Source organism: Mauremys mutica, chromosome 7 (genome assembly GCF_020497125.1).
Source record: "Mauremys mutica isolate MM-2020 ecotype Southern chromosome 7, ASM2049712v1, whole genome shotgun sequence".
In the NCBI taxonomy this organism is placed as follows: domain Eukaryota; kingdom Metazoa; phylum Chordata; order Testudines; family Geoemydidae; genus Mauremys; species Mauremys mutica.
In genome coordinates, this window is record NC_059078.1 from 24427812 (window position 1) to 24450136 (window position 22325).

Here is a 22325-nt window from a genome sequence, read left to right on the forward strand (position 1 = left end):
GCATGCACAGGAATAAAAAGTTGGCTGCTTTTGGAGGGTCATTTTCTGCTCCCCACATCCCCTGGAGGCCAGAGGAACTCGCTCTCCCCCGGCAGCTGGAGGAACTGGATCTCCCAGTCCAGCCCAGGACTTGAGGTGCTTGCTCTCCCCACCCCGGCCCAGGAAAAGTTCTGTGCCCCACTAACTGGGTGGTCCGTGCCCCTGCTTGCCCCCTTGTGCACACCCCTGCTCTGTGATGATTTTGAGAATCTTTCTGCCCAATTTATTAATTCTGTGTCAGATTATCAACTCTTAGTATGTATCTTTACCAAGCTGCAAAGTCCATGTTGAATGGGAGCTAGATGTCTTCTGTTTTTCTGCCTTCATGTTGGACTAGAATTCCAAAGGTGAGTGGCAAAGGGCTAAAAAAAAAAGGGGGGGTCATGGAATTAAGTGTTAGTCCACTGAAATGTAGCCACTAGACAAAAGGCTTACCCCTGCCCAGAGGAACTGGTTTGGCAGTGGAGAGGTCACCTAGCAAAAAGGTCACCTGTAGGGGCTGACCAGGAGATCACCTGAGGTTCTGGAAGGTTTAAAGAGGAGGACAGGAGCTCATTTCTTAGCCCTCTTCAGCCACTTTCACCAGCTCAAACTAAGGGTATGTCTACACTGCAATTAGACACCTGTGGCTGACCTGCGCCAGCTGACTCAGGCTTGTGGGGCTGTTTAATTGTCATGTAGACAGTTGGACTCAGGCTGCAGCTTGAGAGGAACCCGGCCTTCCTGAACACAGATGACTGCCCAGGACTCCTAAGGAACGGGTGAGCTAGTGAGGGGCACTGCATTTAGCTTGTTTGTTTTTCTCTAAATGATCTATACTCTGTATATATTTTGTGATTAACTAAAGAGTAATAATGTGTTAGACTTCTGTGCAAAGTGTGTGTCACCTGCATAGCTTTTTTTTGGGGGGGGGGGGGGTGATGGAAGGGGAAGGAGGGTTATTAAATTTCATTTTTCCAGGTTTATTTTGTAGCCATTTTAATTTTATGTAGCTGTCCAAAAATTAGGGTGCTTTGGAGGCTCTTTTTTTACATACTGAACTGAGTAATATTATACATTATATACTGTCCTGAGTAATCTTTGTAATGTTCCCTAGTGACTTTTAACATAATTCTATTTCAAACAGCATTATGTTAAAGTGACTAGGGAACCTTTAATACTTACCATCAGGATCTACACAGACCAATTCATGGGCAATATGTTAGTATGTTTTAGAAATCACACCCCTGTAGTCCACATTACTGATCAGTGTAGACAAGCCCTTAGACACAAGTAATCATTTCTGGTATTTTTCCAGTATTTATCCAATAAACACCAACTTCTCTCTTTTTTCTACCAGAGTGTTTTATTGGTGTTTATTGATTAAACCTAAGATCAGAAACCCACAATACAGGGGTTCTCTAACTGGGGGTCAGGGCCTCTCAGGGGGTTGTGAGGTTATTACATGGGGGGGGGGTGACAAGCTGTCAGCCTCCACCCCAAACCCCGCTTTGCCTCCAGCATTTATAATGGTGTTAAATATATAAACAAGTGTTTTTAATTTTTTTTTGGGGGTGGGGGGAGGGTCAAACTCAGAGGCTTGCTATGTGAAAGGGGTAACCAGTACAACAGTTTGAGAAACACTGCCATAGTACAGGTCTGTCACATCTTACGCGCATTTAACACGCGTGAATTCAGCTTTACGCGGTTGGCAAAAACGGGAAAAAAAAGAAAAATAATTTAAATATTGTTCCTGTAGTGCGGGCAATTCCACGCGCCATTACACTCAATGTAATTTTGACTATACGCGGTTTTCACTTTATGCGCTGACCGCAGACCGTAATCCCAGCGTAAAATGAGACAGACCTGTATATGCTACAGCCACCATGTGCCCTCTTCCCCCATCCCCCACCCATTTGAGGTAAGCCAGAAGAGTAGCATGAGGCATTCAGTAGAGTACTGGGAAAGGGTGTGCTTAAGCTACTGAGTTAGGGTTATGCACTGGCTCCTTAGTCCACCTTAAGCAAGTGATCTAAAGAGCCCCATTTCTGTGAAGAGATAAGAGTCAGTGCCCACAGATTTCAGAGTAGCAGCCATGTTCGTATATCTCCTGTCTGTGTGTTCCATTCTATGCATCCGAAGAAGTGAGCTGTAGCCCACGAAAGCTTATGCTGAAATAAATTTGTTAGTCTCTAAGGTGCCACAAGTACTCCTGTTCTTAGTGCCCACAGAGCGTACCGGAGAGGCCCAGTGCTACAGTCTACAGAGACCCAAAGAAGCTTAAAGCACATGGGGAATTCCGTGTTTGGATCCTCACTCCAATCTGGCAAACCACCATCAAGGGGAGGCCAGACAAATCTGCGATAACCTCCCACACTTTGCTAAACATCTTGTAGATATTTTTTCTGAAAATATCAGCAGGATCTGTTGTGATCTCCTTCATCTCTCTTAGCTGTCATCCCTTCTATTCCCCATCAGCATCAATGACTACTTCTCCCAGCTGCTCTCCACCAGGTGTCTAACTCCCTTGCCTCCATTTTCACCCTCTTCCTTCTCCACCTTTTCTTCTCTCTTGGGTAGTTCCCCATAAGGCATGCCTTAGTGTTGCCCCCCACAATCTTCAAAAGACACTCTTGACTTCATCTACTTCTGCAACATTTCCCTTCTTTTCTTTGCCTCTAAATTCAAAACTTGATATTTGCAACCAATGCCTCATGCTCCTTTACTCCATTTCCATCGTGGATCTCCTGTAGTCTGGTTTCCTTCTCTCCATTCACCAATATTGCTTTCAGAAGATCTGCTCACCTTTTCTCAGCCACATTCAAGGGCTTGTGCTCTATCCTTTTCCTCACTAACTTCTCTGCTGCTTTTGATTACATATTCCTTTTCAAAATATCTAACCCTCCCTTGGTTTTCGTGACTAGGTCAACTAGTTCTACCTCCCAACTCTCTAATTCTTCCTTTAGAGTCACTTTCAGAAGATTCTCGTCCAACTCTCCACTGTGGGGTCCCCAAAGTACTACAGTTGAACCTCAAAAGATACCAACATCAGAGTTACAGACTCACCAGTCAACCACACACTATGCGGCACTGGAAGTAAGCAATCACGCAGCAGCGGAGACAAAAAAAAAAAAAGCAAATACTGTACCATGACTGTGTTACATCTTAAATGCAGGCACGTCTGGACTTTCACAGCGCTCTCCTTAAGGAGATGGATCTGAACCTGCTGTCTGCAGTCTCTCCAATGCACGACTGGCCTTCGGGAAGCAGAGCACATTACTCACAGGGTGCCTTGCTCATCATCCTTGCAGTTAGGAGGCTAGAACTAGCTGCCTGTCCCCACCCCCCACTCACCATGCACGAGGCAGCTACTTACAGGTAGGAGGTGAAGATGCTGAGGTTTGCAAGCACTGCTGTGAGCCCCCAGTCCTAGCAGTCCGCCCTGAAGAGTATCCCATCTTGCTCACTCTGGCACAGGGCCAGGCAGCCCTCTTCCACTTCCCGGGGAGCAGCGGGGTTCGCTAAGCCTCCACAGCCCAAGCAGGCAGAGCAATAATAGCACTGTGGGATCTGCACCACTTTCCCGTTTTCACCTCCCACCCCTTCGGCCAGAAGGGGGACAAGTTTACAAGATTAGTCTGAACCTGGGAAAGAAACTGTTGCATCCCAAGCTACTGATGCTGCAAGGAAGCTGCCAGCGCTGGGGCAGGAGCTGCTGCTTTTGCGGCTGAAGCTTAAGTCTGGAGAACGAACCGCCAGCCTGTTGCACTCTGGAGGAGCATCTCAGTTGTAAAGGGCCACAGCCTGCACTGCACACCCACTGATGCGGCCCAAGCTTAGCCCGCGGCTGCGTGCCTAGGTCCTGCCAGCACATCTGGGAGCGTGAGTGGCAGGGGAGGGAGAGGCGCTGGTGGCCGCTCCCTGCTGTGTGCTGCCTCTGGAGTGTGGGCAGTGCACACCTGGGGAGAGGAAGCGGAGGGCTGGGGCCTGTAGCACCACGGGTGCGGGGTAGGCCTGCCCAGCTCATCTCAAAGGCAAGAAACAGGAATAGGGCAGGGAGCTCCTTGCAAACCAAGCAGTGCCACCAGTATTAAATCTTAAAGGTAGGCACAGCTGAAAGGCACTGACTGCAGGGTATATAAAAGAGCACAGGGGTAGTATTGGGAGAACATTTCCCCAAGCAACTCAGCCTCTTCGGCTCCTTTGAAAGTTTTACCCATAGTTCTTAGGCTGTATTTAGATGGGATCACACGAGGAAGCTTTTTGAGAAGTTTAATCTGACATGTTATTGACCTTGCAGTAAAACATCTGACGGCAGTTTCACTGGCTTCTGAAATGATTTCAAGTACTGTACTGTATGACTAAGTAAAATGGCAAGCAGCGAGAAGCACAAACATGTCATACCTTCAACTTACAAATATTTAAAAAAACCTCGATGATGGTGTTAGCCTCAGCAACATAACAGCAGAATATGGTATCAGGAAATCAACTATCAGCAATATTTGGAAAAGCCAAGAAAAAATAAAGCAATTTGCAAAAGAAGCCAAAGATGATGGAGCAGTAAAAAGCAGGTATATTATATGCAAAGCTGCTGCAGATGATGATGATAAGGCAATGCATCTGTGTTTTTCACAAGAGCGATCTAAAGGCACTCCTAGAAGCAGTGTGATGGTTACAAAAAAGGCAAAGTTATCCAGACAAAGGTGAGGACCACTTTAAAAGCAAGCACAGGGTGTCTCTGTTGGTATTTTAAAAATAAATAAATAAATAAATCGGCATGGGATATAGAAGAGAGTCTCCAACAACTGACTTGAATGCTGCTGGTGAATTTTAAAACGCTTTCAAATCATTTATTGAATAAGCATGAACTTACCCAGAACTAAATGTTTAACTGCAATTAGATGGGCCTGTACTGGTGCCTGCTTCCAAACAAGACTCCGACAGACAGATCAGAAAAATAGGCGAAGAATTTCAAATCCCATAAAATCAGGTCACCCTGATGGCTAAGGAAAAGATAGGAGCCTCACTCCACCACCGTAAGTCATACCACATAGTCATCTGTGCTATACTATGCATATATATGCAACCTATACACTAACTGGGACAGAAAATCTCAGACCATTTACTTGGTAAATTTAAAGCAGACAGGGTTCATTTCAGGATGCAGGATCATATACAGTGCTTGTAATCCTCCTTATCTGACATCATGAGAGTTTACCACCACCTTTCTGTCTCAGGGAAATATGATGTTCCATCAGCAATCACACATAACACTACTAGTGAGAAGTGCTATTAGAATTAGAGATCATGTCTAACTATTCGAGTGAGAGAGAGACAGACTGTAAAGGAAGAAGTGGTGAAAAAGTAGGTTAGTTTCTTCCCACTCACTGTCACAGCCCCAGCGTCCTTGGAAACAAACCTGAGAACATGAGTTGTAAACTATCCAAAATAATAAAAAGAATAAATCGGCTTAGCGTGCGGTGTAGATATACCCCTAGATGGTACAGCAATACTAGTAATCATAAACCTATATGGTCACTACACTGGGCATTAAACCCCTATTGTATTCAATGTTTAGAGTAATTTCTCAGTCACAATTATAAAAGTACACCAGTATAAGGATCACTCACTATTAATTAAAAACTTGCCTCTACATGAAAAGTGGTATGCTGTATAAGAGTCCAATGGATTACTGAAGTCTCCACTCTGCTTTAATACATGAATAAACACACAACAGAATAACAAAGTCAATAATACAAAGTTAAATCTTGCGAAGTATTTAAAGTTTTTGCTCCCAATTGTTACAGCAACATTATAAAAATTGCTTTTAAACATCAGCTAACAAGTTAAAACATGAGGTACGACATTACCAAAAGATCTAATCTCTGAAACTGTTTTGTATGGTTAAGGCTATTATAAAGTAAGATTCATAAACCCTTGAGCAGATGTAGTTTTGAAAGATACAGAAAAGTAGTGAAGATTTCATATTGCAGGCCTTTGTAAACACAACACTGCAGTCACAAAGAAAAAGGGGTACACAGGTGTAGTTGCCAAAAATACAAGTTTTAGATTTCAAAAACAGGTGTAGTCATTAGGGACAATAGCAGAGAGGGATAATACTACTTTAGTATTAACATACAGCCTACGCCTGTACTACCCTGCTCACCTTCTTCCCATTTTGTAATAGATGGAAATGGAAACGCTTGCTCCTAGTTATGTGCCGTACAGGAATTCATATATAGGACTTCCTGCCTTTTAGGTACAGCAGCAGAGAGGGCGACCACTGAGCTGCAGCTGGCAGGCAGAAGGCTGGAAAAGGGACACCTGTAGGAATCAGCAGCTGCCTCTGGGGAGAAGTCTCAACCAGAAAGAGTGTGGAAACCCTGAAGACAAGCCTGTAAGGGCTGCAAAGCCTGGAAGACAAGAGTGGGATAAGACCCTAAGGAGCTATGAGGCATCTGTGTTGTGTTGAACTTTGACAATAACAAAGTTGTGAAAAAAGGTGGAGCAGTAGCTTTGGGGCATGGTTTTACTGTCCCTGGCCAGTAGGTCAGCTCATCAGCCTAAGTCACTTTATTCCATAAAATAATTATTTCACTTTGGAAGCACATAAATTATTCTCTGAATAAAGTGACTTTCATTCTGAATTCGAGTGTCCAAAATAGAGCTATTCTGAGACAGCTATTGAGGAATAACTAGCTATTTTGATCTATTTCCTTGTGTAGACAAGCCCTTGCACACAGTCAACAGGGCAGAAAAGTAAGGGAACTGAAGCCAAGAGCCAGGAAAAAGAGAGTCTAGTTCAAGAGACGTCTGACAGCATTTCCCAAATGCACCCAGACTACAGTTTAGATGAATTCCGGATACCTAGATGTATTTCAAGGGCCTGTTACTGGAAATACACTGCTTCAGGGTCCTTTCACACTTACTCTAGGGAAAGAGCACTTAAACATTTCAGATGAACGCAGATACTAAGGTGTGTTAAAAGTAAGACAGCTTGAAGTACTTACACCATTCCTGGGTTTGGAGACAACAACCTGGATTTCATTTATAAGGTAACCGGCACCCTGTGCATTAAGTGGATATTTTATGTTCTTGTTGGACTGTCATATTCAGAAAGCAGGCAGGCAAACACATTCTGCACTAACAAAAACTTCCAAGTGATAGTCCATTAGTAGAGTTGGCCCTAAGCGGAGCATATTACAGTTACTAGCCCCATAGAAACATATGGGTAAAACAAGTCCACCAATTTGTGACAATAGATATTAATGACAAAATTCTGCTCTTACATATAAATGTAGACTTCCAATTGAAATCAGTGAAAATTTTGCATATATATATCCAAGAGCAGAATTCAAGTTTTGAGAGAGAGCTGTTGGTTAATGCGTCAGTGCAATACATTTTGTTCAGGTACAAACTACGGAGTTTTCCACTTTCATCAATGAGCAGCACCTCTTCCATTTTCTTTTTGTGTCCAAATTTGGAAGTCAGAGGGTGTCAGTATACCATACAGATACTTTTAAGAGTTCCAATAAACTGTCTAGAAGATAATTTACTTGACAGTTAGGATGAATATATGAGGAAAGACCATAGGAAGAAGTGTGCCGTCAAATGTTCAGTAGTATCGATAACACAGAACATGGGTTTCTATGTCACATGCACTATAAATTCTGTACCATTACATTTAATAGTCAGTAGAAACACAGGTCTAATATGTCTCCCTTTCATAAAGCACTAAGATCCCTACTCACATTCTAAACAGCTGACTTAGGGTCAGATAGGATTTGTATTTCTGTGAAATGCCCTGCTCAACCATTACTGTGGCTATATCTAATGTCAACTTGCTACCCTTACATTTAAGTTTCTTCTGTTGCTTCAGAGATTGTGAAGGTGTCTCTCTCCTTTTGGTGTAGATGTGTATTCCTGGCTTTTGTGCCCTCTCTCTAGCATGTGTAGTCTAGGAAAAAATTTTCAAATGAAGAGGAAGACAAAAAAAATCAGTTTCCCCTTGAATATTTAAAAAGGAAGTAGTGGTTGAGAGCCATCAAGCGAAAGTACTCTATTATTTCCACTCTTACAGAACTTGATCATTTGATGTTTCATTTTCTTCCATCAAGTAAATTTTAGCAGAAACTAGGGCTATAAATAGTGCTTAAAAAAGTTAACTGGTTAAATGATGAAAATGATATTGTTTAACTGGGTTAACTTCCAGGGCTGCTCCTGCCAGGCAAACAGCTATAGGCCTAAAGTCCTATGTCCTTGGAAAAAGCATACAAAGCAATGGAAACACAAGCTTCTCTACGCTGCCCTACTAGAATGTCTGAGTCTGCACTGGCTGAATCCTTTAGTGCTTAGGGTGATTTTGTCTCCATTTTCATTCAATGTTTGACCTCTCTGACAAGACTAGCGAAGAAGTCAGTTGTGGTGGTAAGTTGCAATGTGGACATATGACTTCTAAAAAATGGATGGACACCGTAACTAAGCTTTTAATGAACAAACAACCTGAAAAGTTACAAAAATGGAAGATCCTCAAGCCACACTGAATATATATTCTAGAGCTTAATAATATATAATACCAAAACTACTTATCCTCAAAGCCATTTCACATTTAAGTGAGAAAAATTCCTACAACTGTAGTAAGAGTTAATGAAAGAGCTCTATGAAACAACATTTTAAATTAATCGCTAGTTAGAGATGTCTACCATGGTCAGTGATTTTTTAAAAAGTTATGTTGTTTATTCAACAGGCTTTCATAATATTCTTCTCACATTTCAAAAAATAAACTTAGCATTGCACTTTGCATATGCTAGTTCGTTAATTCAGTTTCAACAAAAGAGATTTAAAATACTTTACTGATATGTAGTGTTTAATAAAGTACACTTTACTGAAGCATTGTCAGATTCCATTTGCATAACGTCTGTACAGAAATTTCAAGTGGCTTAAATGCCAAGTGAGATTTTAAGAACTTTTCACCGGTTTCCATTCACAGTTCACCTTACATTATGTAGATAATTAGATCTTAAATACTGAATAGAAATGATTTTACAGTAAAATGGAGGATATACAACTCAGATACCAAAATAAAGAATCCACAAGTTCATATGGTGGGAAAAAGCCTAATGTCAACAGCATTTCTAGTTGCCTTTCCAAAGAGCTTATTTTCTCTCCCTTTGAAAATAACTGTAGTTTGAAATAAAAAAAGTCAGTTACTTTCATAAGGATTTTAAGGCCTGCTCTACAGAAGAAAATTAAGTTGTCTTAATGATGAAAAATCCATACCCCTGAGCAGCATAATTAAGCTGACCTAACCCCTGCTGTAGACAGCGCTATGTCAACAGAAGAATTCTTCTATCAACCTAGCTACTGCCTCTCACGGAGGTGTATTACCTATACCCATGGGAGAATCCCTCCCATCGGTATAGGTAGTGTCTACACTGAAGCACTACAGCAGCTTAAGTAGTAGCAGGTTGTTTTACAAAAATGCAGTTGACTGACTCTCTTTTACAGTTAAGATATTCAGAACAGATCTATGATTCTATGATAGTAGCATATTCTGTCTAGTCATCTCAGCTTGTGTTATGAAGAAATGCAAGTCAGTATCAGTTTCAAATAAGATAACCAATCACAGTAACACGATATTTGAAGAGTACTATTTGGATATTATTGCTTTCCAAAAAGGATGCATAATTTTTAGCAACCATTATGTCTTTGGGAAATTACCTTAGCAAGATGATGTACAGCATCTGCTTCTATCCTATTTTAAATTCCGGAAGAGAAAATATGTTGAGCCCCAGTAGTTTTGAAAGTTCAAAACAAGGTTGTGTATTTAACATTTCTATTAAATAGCACCCAGAGTCTTCATAATCAGGATTGGAGCTCCTATTCTACATTCTCTATAAAGACTGACAAAGGCACAGTCCCTGCCCCAAAGAGCTTAGATTATCAGACAAACACCACATAAAAACTAGAGGAGGGATAAAATTTGATATACATATTCTTTTTTAAAAATTACAAATCGATATTTTTAAGTAGAGGTACAGTATAACCTCAAAGTTATGAACACCGGAGTTACAAACTGACCAGTCAACCACACAACTTGTAGGGGAACGCTCCAGACTCTCTTGCAGGTGGCTATTCATCCAGGTGAGTATTAGAGAGCTTTGGGGAATGGAAAAAGACTGATCAGCACAAAAAGCCACCTACTTCAGGTTAGAAAATGTAGGAATAAAGTGAGAATTGCTAAAAGTGATGCTGAATTAGCTCTTGCCAAGGAAACTAAAATAAATTACAAGGTTTTTTTAGTTATATAAGTAAAAAGAGAATAAGGAAGGATGAGGCTGGGACACTATTCAGTGGATATGATGGAGGTTAAAGATAATATAGGTATGGCCCAAAAATTAAATGAATACTTTGCTTTGGTTTTCACTAAGGATGATCATATGGAACATAGGCATGAAGGCAGGACAGCTGATGGAAACAAGTATATAGAAATGGAAACTAACACATCTGAGGTGGAATGAAAGCTTAAAGAGCTCAAATCGGGGATGTTGGGGAGAGAAGGGAAGGACCAGATAACTTCCATCCCAGAATACTGAAAGAACTGGCACATGAGATTTCTAGTCCAGTAGCAAGGATTTTTAATACATCTATTTATTCAGAGGTAGCAGCATATTGCTGGAGAAACAACTCATGTTGTATATTTAAGAAAGGCGGGGGGGGGGGGGGGAAATGATCTGGGCAATTACAGTCCTATTAGTTTGATCTCAGTAGCATGCAAGACTTTAAAACAAATAGTGAAGGAAAGAATATGTCCATGAATTTAAACAAACAGTAAAGGGGATATAATGCAACACTGATTTGCCAAGGTAGATCATGCCGAACAAACCTGATTTCCTTCTTTGAGAAAACAACCAATTTTTAGAGAAAGGTAATGAAGTACAGTAGAACCTCAGAGTTACGAATACCAGAGTTATGAACTGACCAGTCAACCACACACCTCATTTGGAACCGGAAGTACACAATCAGGAAGCTGCAGAGACTTAAGAAACCCAAAATACAGTACAGTACTGTGTTAAATGTAAATTACTAAAAAAAAATAGAGAAAACAGCATTTTTCTTCTGCATAGTAAAGTTTCAAAGCTATATTAAGTCAATATTTAGTTGTAAACTTTTGAAAGAACAACCGTAATATTTTGTTCAGAATTACAAACATTTCAAAGTTACAAACAACCTCCATTCCCGAGGTGTTCATAATTCAGAGGTTCTATTGTAGGTCTAACATACTTGGACTCAGTAAAGCATTTCACATGGTACCACATGGGAAATTATCAGTTAAATTAGCACAAGAATGATACTGTGGATAAAGAACTACCCAAAGGGGAGAAGGCAATGAGTTGTGCTGACAAGTGAACTATCAGACTGGAGAAAGGTTACTAAGGGAGTTCTTCAACAACTGGTCTTGGGACCAATTTTATTCAATATTTTTATTAATGACCATGGCATACAGAGTAGAAATATGCTAATAAAATTTGCTCATGATAGAAAGCTGGAAGGCCTCATCAATACAGAGGAGGAGCAGAAAATTATAAAGGAAGATCTGGATGACCTTGAAGACTGGACTAACAGAAATAGGATGAAATTTGATATTATTAGACTTTGCACTTTTGTACTAAGAAATTTCATCTACAAGCTGGGGGCTCCTCAGTTGGAAATAACAAAGGAGAAAACAGACCTGGGTGTGTTGCTCGACCACTATACAACTATGAGCCACCAATGTGATTCAGACGTGAATAACGCCAATGTGATCCTAGGATGCATCAGGTGAGATTGAGAAATATTAATGCCATTGCACAAAGCAGTGGTAAAATCTCATTTTGAATACTGTGTACAATTCTCTTCATCCATGTTCAGAAAGATTAATTGAAACTGGAACAGGTGCAGAAAAAGAGCTAGCAGGATGATCAGGGGAATGGAGAGGCTATAGTATGAGTGAAAACTAGAAGAGCTTCACTTGTTTAACCTAACAACAAGATGATAGAGGGGGATATGATTGCTCTCTATAAATACATCAGGGCAATAAAACAAGGAGGGTGAAAAAGCAATTTAAGCTAAAGGACAAAGTTGACAAGAACAAATGGGTATAAACTAGGCATGAATAAATTCAGGCTGGAAATCAGAAGGAAGTTTCTGCTAGAAACAGAGAGCTGGACAAATGTATTAATGTGATTGTACAACAGAGGTGCTTATGATAGTAGGAGGGAGGGCTCAATAGCTCTGAGGCTCATTTCAGCTTTGTGTCTTGTGTTCAGAAAGGGATTTCCCACTACTCACCCACACTGCTGGCCCATGAACCACTGCTTAAGAGTCAGTGTGATAAGGGATTTATCAATATGAAATGTGCATGTGTTAACGTCTTCAAAAAATTGGAGTTACTAGTTTTTTTCCCCCTAACAAGACCACAATATTTGCTCCCAGATGCAATAAAACACAACTCAAACACTAAATATCTCAAATACCTGGTTCTTAAAGACTGTTTGTGTAAATATTAAAGTTTTAAAATGCAAAATGAGTCACATATACTACAAAATATTGTTGACATTTAGAAAACTTGCCTTACAGATAATCTACATGCCACCCCGACTTTTTGTTGCCAGGCTGCAATTTCCTCAAAACACCTGGAAGTAACAGCAAAACTTAGCAGAACAGAGAATAGCACTGCTAGGAGCAGTTGTGACTGACATCCAGTGCATTGGGGGGGGGGGGAGTTGAACCAAACCCCCTCCCCCCACACACACCTGGAATGCAGTTCAGTCAGCTATCACAGCTAACATCTGCAAAATAAGGAAGAGCAAAAAGTTGAACTGAAGAAAGCTTGTGAGAAGTGCTACTGAGATGTGTCTCTCAAAATTTCAATAAGTGGTTATTATAAACAAGTATGAGGTCCAGAAGCCCGATCTTACAAAACCAGGAGGAGATCTGCCTGGTGCCCAAGATGATTTTTTTAACAGCACCCTGTATAAAATGTTTGGATTAGCTAATAGACACCAAGAGTATGTCTATAGTGCAATCAAAAACCTGCGGCCGGCCTGTGCGAGCCAACTCAGACTCATAGGGCTCAGGCTGCAGGATTGTTTCATTGTAGTGTAGACTTCTGGAGTCGAGCTGGGACCTGGGCTCTACGATCTCGCAAGGTGGGAGGGTCACAGAGCTCAGGCCCAGCCCAAGCCCAGAAGCCTATACTGCAATGAAACTGTCCCACAGCTTGAGCCCTGCAAGCCCAAGTTGGCTGGCACAGGCCAGCTGTGGTGCCTAGCTGCAATACAGACATACCCTAAGTGATTCTGCAGCCTTTTGAAAGCCCACTCACAATATATGCACAAAATTGACATTACCTGCAGAAAATCTAGTTTAGTGTCTAATGTAGTTGAACAGTTACTGCATTACCATTACTTGTTTATCATTCCTACAGGGCCACCTCTTTACCAGAGTTGCTGAACATGCACTGCTGGAAACATTTTTAGATAATAAGCTCCTCCACTGGAAACACGAAGAGCTGCATATGGGAAAGGAGCTGTCAGCAAGGAACAGTCAGCACCATCTCATTTTCCCTACCCTAAGATTGGTGATGGAGATGCTGTGGGTGAAAAGCTCAATGTGTGGGCATCTTTTGCCCAGTGAGAATGGGCTGAAATTCCTGCAAATGAACATCCACCTGTAGTGTTTGTAATCCCAATATAAACAACCCAAACACCACATGTTAACCAGGAAGTATAAGTGATTCAAAACCAAAATGACAACTTTTTTTCATAGGTTATACTAACAGAAAACCAGAGTTAAATGCAAACATAGTGAAACAAGCCTATTTTTAACTATTTGGTTTTAATAGTCTGAAATGTTATTGCACTACAATCAGTTTTTTAAATTATATGTATACTACTTGTTATAGTCAATTACACGAGACAGAGCTTTTTCTTTCCTTTTTCACAGCATTAACTGAAGCCATTTTTGAAGCTCTGGATATGCAGCAGACACATTGAAAGAGCTCTCTCACTCAGCAATATCCTTTTTCAAACAGGGTGATATATACTCAACATAGTATTCCAGTTGATGGCAAACAATTGCTTTATATAATGGTATAATAATATTTTTATATTCTTCTTCATTCCTTAGGTATCCTGACATTGTTTGCTATTTTTTAAGCCTCAGCTCCCACTAGACAGAGGTTTTCATTCATCTGTCCACAGTGATGCCCAGATCCTTGACTGGAGCGGATACGGTTTATTATTAGTTCTCATTTTTCCCCATAGATTTTTAAGACCAGGTCATCTAGCATGATCTCCTTTACGAACATTAAAACTTAAACTACCATCACACTACCCATTCATTTAGCTTGGTTAGGTCCCTCTGAAGCTCTTCCTAGTCCTCTCTGGACTTGACTAACATAATAATTGACATTTGCAAACTTTGTAACCTTACTACTCAACCCCTTGTCCAGACTGTACATGCATTAACCACCACTTGTCCTAGTACTGAACCCCATGGCAACCCACTTCAGTTTCTGCATTCATGAAAAATTGACACCCCCCCCCCCCATCTCTTGTATTTTGTATTTGTATTTTGATTCATGACAATACTTTGTCTCTCACCCTATGGCTACTTACTTCCTTTAAAAGCCTTTGGTGAAAGGACCTTTCTGAAAGCCTAAATATCTGAAGGGAAGTTCAGGGTTCCACCAAGGACTCTAAATTGGAAGTGTTCCAACATTTCAGCCTGGAAGAAGTCACACCCAGAGTTCTACAGTATTTGAAGTTGCAATTTGTCAAGGCAAAAGAAGTTCAGGGCTTGAGACAGTATTAAAAGTAAATAGATTTTTTTAAAAGTTTTTACATATGAATAGTTTATATATTATGGATATGTTTTAGGAGTGGAAGTAAAGGGATGCTGAACAATTATTTTATTAAGAATTTCATAGACTTAGCACACCTTTTTCCCCTCTCAGCCTAATTCGGGCCTTCTTTTATACCAGCCCTAAATTTGGGACAAACTCCCACTTCCCATGTGTTAAGTAACCCACCCTCTCTTTCCAAGCCCTCCTTAAAGTGATGACTCAATCTGTAATATTTAAAAAATAAGTTATAAGTAGTTTCAGGTAGTACTTGCTCCCAAAATCTTAAGACCAGCTTTTATGATTTAACAACTTTATGTTTCTCTTTCCTCTCTACTGTTGAGTGAAATCGCACAACCAAAGCAGGGTATTACTGTCTACCCAAGGAAAACAGTAAAACTGGCTATTCTTAGAGTGCTGCCAAATACAAAGGAAACTTTTTAAAAGATTTTTTTCCATCCCCTTTTTGTTACAGTGATCTTCAGTGCAACTTCTAACAGCGATTTTTTTCAGACAGAAGTGCAGATTTTAGTTACATGTGGTGACCCTTTAAACCAGGGGTTCTCATCGCAGGGCCGCCCAGAGGGGGGGGCAAGAGGGGCAATTTGCCCCAGGCCCCGCGTCCCGCAGGGGCCCCCACGAGTGTTTTCCGGGGCCCCTGGAGTGTTTCCCCTCTTCCCGCGGCTCCGGTTGAGCTCCCGCAGGCATGCCTGCGGCAGGTCCACCGGAGCCCGGGACGAGTGGACCTGCCGCAGGCATGACTGCGGAGGGGGCGCTCGTCCCGCGGCTCGGCTGGACCTCCCGCAGGCATGACTGCGGCAGGTCAACCGGAGCCGCGGGACCACGGCACCCGCCGCAGTCATGCCTGCGGCAGGTCCGCTCGTCCCGGGCTCCGGTCGACCTGCCGCAGGCATGCCTGCGGGAGCTCAACCGGAGCCAAATGCCGCCCCCCGCGCCTGCTTGGCGCGCTGGGGTCTAGAGCCGCCCCTGAGCGGGGGCCCCCCGCCGCCGAAGACCCCGGGCCCCCGGAATTCTCTGGGCGGCCCTGTCTCATCGTGAGGTTATTACATTGGGGGGGAGGGGTCTGCAAGCTGTCAGCCTCCACCCCAAATCCTGCTTTGCCTCCTGTGTTTATAATGGTGTTAAATATATTTAAAAGTGTTTTTAATTTATAAGGGGGGTGGGGTCATCGCCCTCAGAGACTTGCTATGTGAAAGGGGTCACCAGTACAGAAGTTTGAAAACCACTGCTTTAAACCCTATTTAATCCCTATTTTCACTTGGCTTTCTATTACTGATTTCCCTCAAAACCTGTCCCCACTTTCACACACCATTTTTTTTTAAACTGTTAATACTATTTTAGTCTTTCATAGCTGCCAGCCCAAAGAAACTTACATCTTTTTCACACATATGTAAAGCACACTATACAAAGTATTGTCATGGAACTTTTTCTTGAAAGATTTCAGTACATTTTTAAACAGTGATTTAGTGTAGCACATGTAGCAGCCCCAAAACCAGTATGGCATCCAGTCATTCTCAAATAAGCTTGGTATCCAGGATGGATAAAAATAAGTTTTCTTAAAAAAAAAAAATTTAAATTAATTTGAAATTGAAAATTTAAATTAAGGCCTAAACACGATAATCTATTAAAATTATTTAAATTAAATAACAAAATATGCAAGCAGTATGTTTGCCACCAAGTTTCAAAAGAAAGTCAAGTCATTGACTAAGCACCTGGAATCAGAGCTTGCTCAAGAGCTAAACCAGCAGTAGCCTCTTCTGCAAGTACAGAGAGCCCAAACTGAGAAACCAATTAGGATTGAAAAAGCAGAAAAGCTTGTTTTCTTCTTCCAATCTATGAATAAAAACAAGGTGGGAGGATGAGCTCGCCCTGTAATGTTCACTTTTTTTTTTTTTTTAATAAACATCTTAATAAAATCCTGAAGGACATGGTGACATCAATTCACTAACTACAAATGGTTTTTAAAAGTTAAATCAGTTTTAAATGTAAAACATGTTTTGGTAAACTTTTTTCTTGTGTTCAGAACATAAGGTCATTTTCTAATAAAAGAATTAAATGCTGTTTTTTGTCCACTTCTCACTGAATTCCAATTTCCATCCAGAGAGAGTTGACAAATTACAAGTAAAAAAATTCTTATTTAGAAAATCGTGAATGATGCATGTCTAACATAATTAAAAATTAAAAATCTGAATAAATGTATATTGAGGTATATAATTACTTAAATAAATGTATATAAATGTAATTTAGACTCCTAGTTACCAAAAAGCACCAAATTTACTGTGAAGACTATATTTACTTGCACATCAGTATGTTTTACTGGTTACCAATTGATGAAAATCAACTTTTAAAAAAAAGAAAAAGAAAAGAAAAGTAACTAAAAAGCATAAATGCAAAATAGAATTAAAACTGATTGTTGAAATTATGGTTTCCTGTTTAAAAAAAATCAGTCTAGTTTCCTGGTACCTCAAATCATTATGCCACTTGTGATGCACTTTTATGAAAATTTCTCCCCATTATAAAATATTTTTTAAATTGCTGCCTAAACTGTCACAAAAGGTCAACTTAATAAGGTGTTCTATTCCATCTACAAGCTTTTGAGAAATGATTACAGTATTACGTTAATCAGTAAGACAAAGACGTTAGATCATTGGTGGGCTAATGACATTCCTGGGTAAGAGTGGTTATTATAATGGCTGGCTCTGCTAACCATTCATTATTTCAGCGTTTGTGTGCAAATGTTACTAGCATGTTTAATTATTGTGTTTTTTGTTTGCATTCTGCAAGCACTGCAGGTTTTGTAAGAGTAAGGAATTATAAGCAATATAGCTGAATATTTTTGTGATTGATCATAAAGGAAAATTCAAGGACCATATGTATGTGTCTTCCAGCTGCCTTTTCACAACAATGTTTTTATTTATTGTTGTAAGAATCCTTGGGACTAGAACCCAAGTCTGCAGAGTTTAGGATAGCTGATGTTATCACATTGTCACTTAGAGGCCCTACAAAGCCACATCCAAGGAGCACAGTAGAGACTAGACACCGTAGGAAGTGTTGCCCAAAAGGCCCAGAATGACAGCATCCTGCAGCCTTCTGATTGGCCCATGCTCACTATTTGACCCTGGATGGTGTCCCAGAATGTTGTCTAAACAACTACGCAGTAGGCCAGAAGTTTAACTCCAGAGCTCAACTCACTTTCTGTTCTCCAGTCTCCAACTCCAGCCTGATGCTGATCCTGATTCTTGCCTGTCCTTCCCAGCTCTAGCAATTACTGCAGCCCCTGTTCATTGACTACCACCACGTGACTGTCCATGACTTGGGGACACCAGCCCAGTCATAACTGCTAGACCAGATTGTAAGGGACTGGAGTGTAGGCAATCATATTGTGATATCATTAAAACTACATTCTCCTACAGAGCATTTCTCTTCTCCCTCACCCTCAAAAAAATCATCTTAACTTGTTGCAATTTATTGCTCATATAGGAATCCAAGCAGACCCTGAGACTGAACTCCCCCATTTAGCCACAAACTGGGTATACAATTCAAGGTGCCCCACGTTGTTACACCAGCATGCTTCAACCCTGTTTCAGAAGGACCACCTTCAAGAAAGAAAATGTAGTGGATTCTCCATTCATTCCAGGGTATCTGCCAAAACTACCAACGAAATTACCAGTTACGGTGATGGGTTTATTACGTGGACATCTGTCCAGAAGTACTTAACCAAGGCCAACTCCTCGTATGTTATAGGCCCATCCACCATCAAATGCCTACATCTTTTATTCACTACCAATCTGGGCAAATCCAGACCTGTAACTTTCATTTTAAAGTTTAAGTAAACCACTACAAATCCAGAGTCATGCAAAGAAAATAAAGCAATTTAAAAACTCATTTATTTGATTTCTGTTAGTGAGTCTAAAACTAACCACTCCTGATTAAAAATAATTCAGTTGCCTATGTTGCAAGCTCTGCCATCAATTTAGTTGATTTGCCCAACATCAAAGTCACTCTGTGCATCAGTTTAACCATCTGTAAAAATATTCACTGACCTTACAAGGTTGTTGTGAGGCTTAATTATGTTTGTAAAGCACTGAGAAAGGATGGAAGGCATTATATGCAAAAAATGTATATCAGAAATGCTAGACTAGATTGGAACAGACATTTTAGGTGACTGAGTCCAACCCACCACGTCAAACAGGAAAGACCACATATATAATCTCAAATAGAAAACATTAAGTTTTATAGACTGATGTTATGATCCGAAATGGCTATTTCCAATGTGACAAGTATCTCATATACTGCATTATGGAGAATATAAAAAAAATCCAGTAAAATATTAATTCACATAAATAGTAGTTCATGATAATTATGTGTAAGCAACTTCAAAGTCATGACACAACCCAGCCTTAAGAAATTAAACTCTTTACCTGTCCCATCATGCCTAAGTACTGAATAACATATGGTAATTATCAGAAGATTTAAGAACTCTTACTGTACCATGTTGTTCCTTATGCTGGGTCACTTTTAAACAACAGTTGGTTACCTGACTGTTCTATTAGAATTAACTGAATTATTGAAAAGTACTTCATAGGACATATACAGTAAGAGAAGCATCAGAGTACAAAACTGAATAGTAAATAAGGAAACACTAGGCCAGGGAATTTTTAATACACATTTTTAAAGCACGTTGCTTTTTGAGTGACTGATGCTTGTGAACAAAGCACAGCTTTTGCTATTAGTTAGCAATTGAAATTTAACATGACAGCTTAAAATAGCTTTGTTTAAGCCAGGTCAGTCCCTAGTGGACAAAACAAGTATTACAAAGCCCCTAAACATTTTATGACAGCCGTGATCCTTATTTAATATATAATAATATCTCATAGAACTGGAAGGGACCTTGAAAGGTCATTGAGTCCAGCCCCCTGCCTTCACTAGTAGGACCAAGTACTGATTTTTGCCTCAGATCCCTAAGTGGCCCCCTCAAAGGTTGAACTCACAACCCTGAGTTTAGCAGGCCAATGCTCAAACCACTGAGCTATCCCTCTCCCAAAAGGTCATTGACTCTCGCCCCCTGCCTTTTTTAGAAGGCCATACCAAGATAACACACTGCATATTTTAACTCCATCTCACTAGCAATGAGAGCAGATTTCATAGGCCATTAATTATAATCACTGCAGGTAATGTTATCCTGATAGCACATAAGTTAATACTAAAATATTTTGTCCAACCTTCAAAAGTGCAAGTACATAGAATACCATATAAAACAGATTTATAATGCCTTGTTTTTGGGACAGTTGCTCAAAATGACATGTTCTACCACTAAAATTGTGAGCCTTTTACCTAATATAAAATACATTGTACATATGAGAAAGACTAAACATTTGTTTATACCAAAGAACTGTGCTTTAGGAAAAACAACAATTCTCTTAGAGAAATGCTACCTAAATTTAAAGTAACAAGTGTCCAAAATAAGTATTTGCTTACCATAACTTTTTCAGGTTTTATATTTCAGTTTTTGTATTACATAAAAGAAGACTTCTGACATCATACTTTTGCAGGAATGAACAAAGGAAATCTTCAGGATCCACCAGTTCCCTCCGCTAACAATTTTATGTTTTTATAATGTTTAATAAATCCTGTTCTCAAGCTTTTCCTTTAGCAGGGCTTTATCAATTTAACTGAAAATCAGAATTCCTGATGACCACACACACCTTACTTGCTTCAAATGTGACCATACTGACTATTTAGAGGGAAACTTCAAGCCAGTTGCAATTTACAGGAATTTGCAGAAACTCAACCCTTGATTAAAATAATCTCGTATTTCATTAATTATTCTCTCCCTTACAAACACAAATGGACTTACCTTGCCTGTCTTGTGGTCAAACCAGACAAGGGCATGGTTCCTGGACAGCACCTTACAGTCAAAAGTAGCATTATTCTGAGCTGGCCGGCAGCGAGCCACCGAACGGCCGATTTTGACAGGCTCGTCCAGGTAGACATGACGCTCCTGAAATGGGTGAGAGTTCGGGCGGCAAGTGAAGATAGCCAAGGCTGAAGGCATCGAGGACAGATTGGGGATGTCACGCCAAACAGGGATGAAGAGAAACTCTTCCTGATCCAGACTGCCTTCCACAAAATTTTATCCCAAATCTCCCCAGCAATTTTACATTAAAGCAGAACAAATGTTACCTGTACATGAGATGTCTAACAACTCATTGTTGCAGTGTGTAAACTGATCCTGGCAATAATCCAGTGAAAAAGCCCCATTATGTCCTTTAATAGTATCAGCGGCACCCTGAAAAAAATCTAGAAGGTGCAAATTTCAATCCATGCTCATCAGGAAGCACAGGAACAAACATCTGACTTCGCAGAAGAGAAGCAAGAAGAAGGTGGAGATGTCTTTAAATCCAAGTAGATGAGTCACACACAAATATTTGTGTTGAGGATTCAGACTGCCTTCTTTTTTTTTTTCTTCCGTAAACAGCACTTACCAAAATTTTGACCAATGCAGCATGAAACAAGGAAAAAGATTTAGGGGGCTGGGGTCAGGGGATAAAAAAGGTTTAGCGTCTAGCCAGCCTCAGAGCCCAGATCAAGAGTTGGAGACTGCGTATGAAGCATTCGCTCCACAAAAGACAGTCCGTTTAGTTGATCCACATGACAGTCCACATTTCATCTTCTTCAGACAGTAAGATAAAGTAGGGTGGGTGGTCCTCGACTAGAGGTAGCAAAGCTACACTGTTCTCTTCCCCTACACCAGAAAAAACCCGACCCGAGGCTAGAGTTTCAATCGGTCACTCAGGTAGGGAATTTGATAAAGGGTGGAGAAGGGCTTCAAACTGTTCTCCACCCGGGGAGAAACAGAGGAAAGGTCTTGCAGGACGAACTGAAGGGGCGAGGGCCTCCTCAACTCTTAGGAGAGGTGGCAGACAGGGGGTTTGCAGGAGCTCACGAAGGTTGGGCTGACAGAAGGAGGGATCGCCCCTCAGATGGGGGGGGGGATGTCTCAGTGAGGCGGGCTGCCTTAGGAGGGCAGAGGGGTGTCTCTCACGGGGGCTAGCTACAGTAAGTCAGGTCTCCCGCCGCCCGGCCAAAGGGGGAGGGATCTGTTCCGCTCAGGGTCTCCGCAGGTGGCTGCGCATCGGGATGCCGTTTGTCGCTCTCTCCTGAGGAGCAGGGTCTCCGCTGGCCCAGCGGGGCTGGCCCTGCTCCGGCTACGGGAGAGGCCTGGAGGCCGGGCCCGGATGCCTCCCGCTCAGTGTCGTTCTGAGGCGGCCGCCGACAACGAAAACTTTCTTCTGACCTGCAAAACCAAAACAAACCCGATCAGGCTGAGCCCCAGCCTGGCGGCCCCCGGCCCCGGCCCGGGACTCCCCGGCCCCGCGAACGGCAGAGGGGCAAGCGAGCG

At 41.2% G+C, this 22325-nt stretch overlaps 1 protein-coding gene across 9 annotated transcripts in view; it reads right to left on the reverse strand.

The window, feature by feature from the left end:
• The window catches only part of LOC123374232 (sarcolemma associated protein), a 165018-nt gene that overhangs the window by 142502 nt on the left and 191 nt on the right, over nt 1–22325 (reverse strand). For 8 of the 9 annotated variants that reach the window (XM_045023945.1, XM_045023951.1, XM_045023947.1 and 5 more), the window contains exon 2: nt 20781–22220. In XM_045023945.1, coding sequence (XP_044879880.1) covers nt 20781–20978 — 198 coding nt within the window. In that variant the 5' untranslated portion in view covers nt 20979–22220. Of the gene's footprint in view, nt 1–19344; nt 19369–20780; nt 22221–22325 lie in introns of those variants that run through there. The other variant, XM_045023953.1, reaches the window with a different exon arrangement.